This window comes from Salvelinus fontinalis, chromosome 21 (assembly GCF_029448725.1).
Source record: "Salvelinus fontinalis isolate EN_2023a chromosome 21, ASM2944872v1, whole genome shotgun sequence".
Taxonomy (NCBI): Eukaryota; Metazoa; Chordata; class Actinopteri; order Salmoniformes; family Salmonidae; genus Salvelinus; species Salvelinus fontinalis.
Genome location: NC_074685.1, coordinates 49503918 through 49510788, shown reverse-complemented (window position 1 = coordinate 49510788; position 6871 = coordinate 49503918). Strand labels below are relative to the sequence as shown.

Sequence of the window (6871 nt, the reverse complement as noted above, 5' to 3'; positions counted from 1 at the left end):
CATGATAGAATAGATCCTAGAATACAGGATCTCTGTGTATTAGTTTATGTATATACTAGTTCTATATGTATTTCTATGATGGGAGCATTCTTTTCTGGTCTACGCCAAAGGTGGTACATGAGGTGAAGGCCATGTCCATGGGGGAAATAGCCACCAGCTCTCTGGGAAGCCTGAGCTCAGGGGATATGAACACCCCTGCGGAGGTCCGTGACTACCTGGATGTCGGGACCCCGGTCAAGTCGCGTGACAGCCCACCCAGGCCTGCTCCCCCTCCTACCAAGCCCAGGAGCAAACTGCCTCGGCCTATAAGGTTCCTTAGCCTGCCAAAGGCTGCCACCGGCTCAGGTCAGTCCCTCTCATGTACTCACATTAATGTAAATTAGACAGGGAGATGAAGCTAGGTAGATTGCTAGAAAGACAGTAGGAAGGGATACAAATTGCTTTAGCCCCGGGCTAAGACATTTTTCCACACTTGCTTTGCCTGTTTCACAGTGAGATAACCTTTACTCAAGGCTAATTGGACCCTGCTTCTGAGCAGGGAGAGCACCAAAAACATGTGTGCTAAATTTAAAATGATATCATAATGAACTAAGATGTTCTAGTGTTAAAAGCTACAAACAGATATGGAAATTAGTAAATGCGTAAATAAATACATACAGTTCACAGAGAGATAGATGTCTGCTGTCAACCCATAGACAAGAAGGCAGCCAGTGAGCCAAAGGGCCAAATGAAGAATAGTCAGGACCAGGCCAGATTGCAGCCCCTGTCCAACCCAGAGCAGGCCCTGACTAAGACCTTCAAGCTGCTCCACTCTGCCTCTGATGACTGGTGAGCATTCACTGTAGACCAGACCAATGGAGCTAGGCTAAAGGAAGCACAGTGTAGTGTCCTTGGAAATGTAGATTTGAGCTACAGAGCGTAGAAACTTCTGAAATTAAGAGACCAGAGTCCTAATTGATGAACATCATTATAATGTTTTTGGAAAATGTTGTAGAAATTGCTTACGTTTCTTTGACTGAATTGCAGGGAGAAGAAGATCGAGGGCTTGACCTCTCTCCGTGTGATGGCTCAGAACCACGTGGACATACTGATGCCTAAACTCCATGATATCTGCCTTGCCATTATAAATGAGGTAGCTGTATTCATTCACTGACCTATTCATTCATCTGCACAAATCTGCTACATTTGGAGAACAAGTCAAATGATTGTGTCATGTTTCTGATGTTCGTGGGTTGTACTGCTCAACATTAATAGCTGGTCCTGTGCGTGTTATTATGATTCAGGTGAAGAACCTGCGCTCTGCAGTGTCCTGTGCTGCCATGGCCACACTGGGTGACATGTACGTCCACCTCCAGAGGGCCATGGACAGTGAAGTGGAGGGGACGGCACGTGTGCTGCTGCACAAAGCCAGCGAGGCCAACACCTTCATCCGGCAGGGCGCCAACTTTGCCCTGGGTCACATGGTGCAGAGCTGCACCCCTACCCGTGTCATGAATGCCCTGCTGGTCGGTGGGCTGAGGTAAAGAGGGAGAGGGGTCAATTAACACTCACTAAGGGGTAGATCCGGACTTCCACAAATTATCCCATTATCCAAGCCTCGAAATCGAGAAGATTGAAATACTGCTAGTTTTTAATTAACTGCCTTTTTCATCAGCATGCTAAGTTATTCCACAACACTTCCGGCAGCAACTCACCCCAACGTTAGACGTCACATTTTAATGGTATCACATTTTTTTATTTTGTCTTATACCTCCTTGTGTTGTGTACTTCTTATTTTACCATTGCGTTATTTAGATTATTTTTAGCCATTGGTGGAGAGGTACTGTATACTGATGTGTGCTAGCCTTTGGGGAGTAACAAGTCATTTATAAACATTTATAAAGTATATATAGTGAACACTTTAGATTAGGGGCTATTCGTGAGGCACTGAGGTATTAGTAAGTGTATGTATTCACATTCATAAATGCACTCATTAATAAATACACCATTCGTGACATACATTTCAATACATTTAAAAATATGTATATAAATGGTGAGTCAAACCATTAATCAACTATTAACAAATGCCTTGACAATAACTCCTTTATAACTGGTTTATAGTACATTAGTAGTACATTATTAATCATTTACAAATTGTGAACATACTATTATCAAACAACTTATTAAATATCTGATAAATCATGAACAAATCATTTAAAATAGTATTTATAAATGTGTAAACAACTATTTATAGATTTCTTATTCACATTTACAAATGTAGGAATAATGATTAATAAATGGTAAGTAAACTCTTTACAAACAGTTTATAAATGGTATATTAAGGGACCTTAATATAAAGTCTTACTGAACATTTTGATCCATCGATGAGACTTCATCAATACAATCCATTATCATTTGTCTCCTAACTCATGTATCTCTATGACATGTAACTGATGTGCTCTGTTTTTCCTTCCTCAGCCACCGTAACGCTGCGGTGAGGAGCTGCACTGCTCAGCACCTGGAGAGACTGGCTGAGGTCATGGGGATGGCTCGTCTCCTGTCGGGGAAGAAAGACCTCACTGACCGTTTCTTGATTGCCGTCAGTAAACTGGCTGTGGACCCTGCACAGGAAGCCAGGTGGGAAGTTCCTCCTGTAAAGTAGCTTGCTTCAACATAACAGTTAAGGTCGGGATTCAATCCATGGCTCGCTATAGCATTAGATCGCCGACAATGCAGCTTTTAAAGGTAATTTACTCGAGTCAACATCTGCAGCGTTTACCGCGAATACAAATTGAAATTGCCTTTAAAAGCCACATTGTCGGCTGTCTACAGCATCTATGCTAAAGGGTGTCATGGATTTAATTGCAGATTTTAGGTATTCCAAAAACAACCACAGGTTCTCTTGGAGGGGAATAGTAATTGAAAACAAAAAGGAAAAATTATAAACACAAATAAGTGCTACGTGGCATAGGAAAATCCAAGTCCAGGCACTCATGTGGGTTTGAAAGTTAAAAAGCCAAAAGCTTAGCCGAAGCCAAAGGCCGGCATGTTCTTCTCCCATCGCCAACTAGCAACCTCCTGTGGTGGGCGGGGTGCAATGCACGCTGACATGGTCGCCATGTGTATGGTGTTTCCTCCGACACATTCGTGCAGCTGGCTTCCAGGTTAAGCGGGCATTGTGTCAAGAAGCAGTGAGGCTTGGCTGGGTTGTGTTTTGGAGGACGTACGGCCATCGACCTTTGCCTCTCCAGAGTCCTTACGGGAGTTGCAGCGATGGGACAAGATTGTAACTACCAATTGGATACCACGAAATTGGGGTAAAAATTTAAATGTAAATGAGTCCAAATAGTCAGTACCTGATTCAGTTTCCTTCCTTCTGTTTGGTGCCTAATGAAGACAACCCTAGTTGATCACAATGGTCGGCCTGAGCCAAGCACTGTGCAGATTCACTAAGATTTTCATAATAACGAACGGTTAATACCCAGTTGTTAGATAGTTGAGATGATTTGTAGATCAGGTAATGCGGTGCATTACTCAAACCGACCCTCTTGCAAATTATACCTAATGTATGTCTTATTTTGATGGGATATTTTTTCTCAGGTTGCCATCAATTGAGTACTGATTTTAATCACAGACAGCAGAAATGATTTGATATGTTGCACGTTTAAGATGATAATAATATCTTTGTCCACAGGCATCATGGTCGCAATATCTTGAGAAACGTGGCCACCAATGGCGACTTTGCTAAAATGTGGGACAAATTCGCTCCGAGGAAAGAGCGAGAATCCTTGAAGGAGTTCATCTCAAAGGTTAACCTCAAAGAAAGGTACATTCTCTCTGGATGATTAGAAGAAGTGTGACAAATGAGCTGATATGATTACAGAAATCCAATCCCACTGGGCACAGACATCAGTTCAATGTCTAGTTTTGTTTAAAATTTGGGAAATAAACCAAAATGTGAAATCAACCAAAGATGTTGGGTGAAAAAAATCCAATTGTGTTTTCCACATTGATTCACCGTCATCACTGTAAGATTATATCTTTGTCTTTTCTCTTTTTCAACAGGAATATCTGAATAATCCCCAATTTTACTATATATTTGTATCTAAATATTTGCACATTTCCCAACCTGACTATTTTCCCCTCCAGTCCCCAAACTCCAATATTTTCGCTCATTTTAAGAAATTTGACACTATCATCCAAACCCCCATGTAAATGCATCTTTAAACTCCATTGACTCCTTGTCCAAGTCCTGAATCCACTATAAGGCAATATGAACCACATTCAAAGCACTAAATTACCTTTCCTCTAAGCTCCTATCTGATCTACCAGCTCAATAGTGGTCTACTGAAACCATATTCACCATCTCAGGGGGTGCTCAGATTATCAACCACTGACCTCAAACCATCCTCAAAACCAGCAGTCCTCTTTTGGAGGCAGATTGGTCAGTGCTCCTGTATGGCACCAACATTGTGGATTTTCATCCAATACTTCTGGACTATGAGAACATTCTTTGGACAATAAAATTAGGTAAAATGGAAGCTGGCTCCAGTCTCAGTTTTATCTTACAAGACAGTGTGAGGATGTGTAACAACAATACCTGTGGTTTAACTTGATGATCAGGGCCAGATTACCGAATGGTCACGCAGGGCACCTGCCCTGTGGGCCCCGACCTCCAGGGAATATCATCATAACATCCAAAACTAAAAGTATAGTGGATGTATATTACAGTACGTGGACATTTTACAATTCGTGAGCTCGTTTCATAATTTGTAGCCATGTTTAATATACATTTGTGCTCATTTTGTAGAAATTCGTGAGCATTTAAAAAAATGTAGTGGGAATGTTTTATATCAATTTTTTCTTACTGGTGCTCTTCCATGCCATCTCTAGGAGGGGTGTGTCACTTGAGTGGGTTGAGTCACTGACGTGGTCTTCCTGTATGGGTTGGCGCCTCCCCTTGGGTTGTGCCGTGGCGGAGATCTTTGTGGGCTAGACTCGGCCTTGTCTCAGGATGGTAAGTTGGTGGTTGAAGATATCCCTCTGGTGGTTTGGGGGCTGTGCTTTGGCAAAGTGGGTGGGGTTATATCCTGCCTGTCTGGCCCTGTCTGGGGGTATCATCGGATGGGGCCACAGTGTCTCCTGACCCCTCCTGTCTCAGCCTCCAGTATTTATGCTGTAGTAGTTTGTGTCGGGGGGCTAGGGTCAGTTTGTTATATCTGGAGTACTTCTCCTGTCTTATCCGGTGTCCTGTGTGAATTTAAGTATGCTCTCTCTAATTCTCTCTCTCTCTTTCTTTCTCCCTCTCTCTTTCTTTCTCCTCTGAGGACCTGAGCCCTAGGACCATGCCTCAGGACTAGCTGGCATGATGACTCCTTGCTGTCCCCAGTCCACCTGGCCGTGCTCCTGCTCCAGTTTCAATTGTTCTGCCTGCGGCTATGGAACCCTGACCTGTTCACCGGACGTGCTACCTGTCCCAGACCTGCTGTTTTCAACTCTCTAGAGACAGCAGGAGCGGTAGAGATACTCTTAATGATCGGCTATGAAAAGCCAACTGACATTTACTCCTGAGGTGCTGACTTGCTGCACCCTCGACAACTACTGTGATTATTATTAAATGACCATGCTGGTCATTTATGAACATTTGAACATCTTGGCCATGTTCTGTTATAATCTCCACCCGGCACAGCCAGAAGAGGACTGGCCACCCCTCATAGCCTGGTTCCTCTCTAGGTTTCTTCCTAGGTTTTGGCCTTTCTAGGGAGTTTTTCCGAGTCACCGTGCTTCTACACCTGCATTGCTTGCTGTTTGGGGTTTTAGGCTGGGTTTCTGTACAGCACTTTGAGATATCAGCTGATGTAAGAAGGGCTATATAAATAAATTTGATTTGAAATTTGATATATGCTCCTTAAAACCAATGAGGAGATGGAAGATGCAGGACTTGCAGCGCGTCCAGTGTCACAAATAGAACCAAGTTCTATATTAGCACCTGGCTAAGCAGATGCTCAGTGTGGGTGCAATGATTGAATAACATGTGTACATTTATTTTTGCAACGCTCGCGCACGCGTCTGGTCTGGTCAGCATGTTACAGAGATAGACAGGATTCCAGTCATGTCATACTGCAAAACACCACTAGATGCCAGACATACCATTTGCATAGATGGGACTAACCAAGAATTCATGTGAAATCCATTCATGAGAAAATGTAAAGAAAGGGGGATAGCTAGTTAGAGCACAAGTGGAAAAGTGTAGTCACTGGTGGGGACAAAAATAATGTTTGCTTCTTTCCATCACACATTACAACAGTGGTTGTATTTTCTGTTCTGTTTGATTATCACTGGATTTAGGCTTTGTTGCACTTGTTTACAGTGACCTAAATAATGCTCAAGTAAGATATGGTGCCTCACAAACACGACCACCCAGAGTTTAAACCATTGGTTTCTACATACAGCTTCTAATGGTGCATTTACATACAGGATTTACCCCAGTATTTTACCCATGGATCTGGTAGACCTGCTCTCACTCAAGTGGGGCCAAGGCAATGCTCTGTGTTCTTTTCAGCTGTCTTTTACATAATGGCTAACTGTGAACTTTAACACCTTCTCACAAAGCAACAGACTTGAATGATACGGAGATTGTTGATGCCCTCGCCATAAGTTTTTCGAGCTGACATTAACATAAAACACTAGCGAATCCCTGGAGTGTAGGTAACTCTATATGGAAAAGCACCACTAGAGGGAGCCACATCCCAAAATGTGATCCTGGATCCACAAGTCTATCAGCAAGAGTCAAATTTCCTGCAAGGTCTCACAGTCTCACATCAGAATTAGACGTTCGTCCATGTTTCTCAAATTTCAAAGTTGTTCCAAATGTAAAATCTCAAAGTGTTTA

The 6871-nt window shown here is 42.8% G+C and overlaps 1 protein-coding gene across 4 annotated transcripts; it reads left to right on the top strand.

Moving 5' to 3' along the window:
* The first annotated feature begins 113 nt into the window (after positions 1–113).
* Positions 114–5877, top strand: LOC129819067 (TOG array regulator of axonemal microtubules protein 1-like). 4 transcript variants are annotated; one of them, XM_055875595.1, is made up of 7 exons: positions 695–828; positions 1027–1132; positions 1284–1519; positions 2458–2616; positions 3674–3805; positions 4873–4996; positions 5307–5877. In XM_055875595.1, the coding sequence occupies exons 1-6, from the start codon at positions 728–730 to the stop codon at positions 4973–4975; spliced, it is 837 nt and encodes a 278-aa protein (XP_055731570.1). In that variant the 5' UTR covers positions 695–727; the 3' UTR covers positions 4976–4996; positions 5307–5877. The 4 variants fall into 4 exon arrangements, with proteins under 4 accessions (XP_055731572.1, XP_055731571.1, XP_055731570.1 ...); XM_055875597.1 differs by lacking the exon at positions 695–828 and adding an exon at positions 114–345 and having other exon boundaries at positions 4873–5877; XM_055875596.1 differs by lacking the exons at positions 4873–4996; positions 5307–5877 and adding an exon at positions 4045–4520 and having other exon boundaries at positions 694–828.
* The last annotated feature ends 994 nt before the right edge of the window (positions 5878–6871 follow it).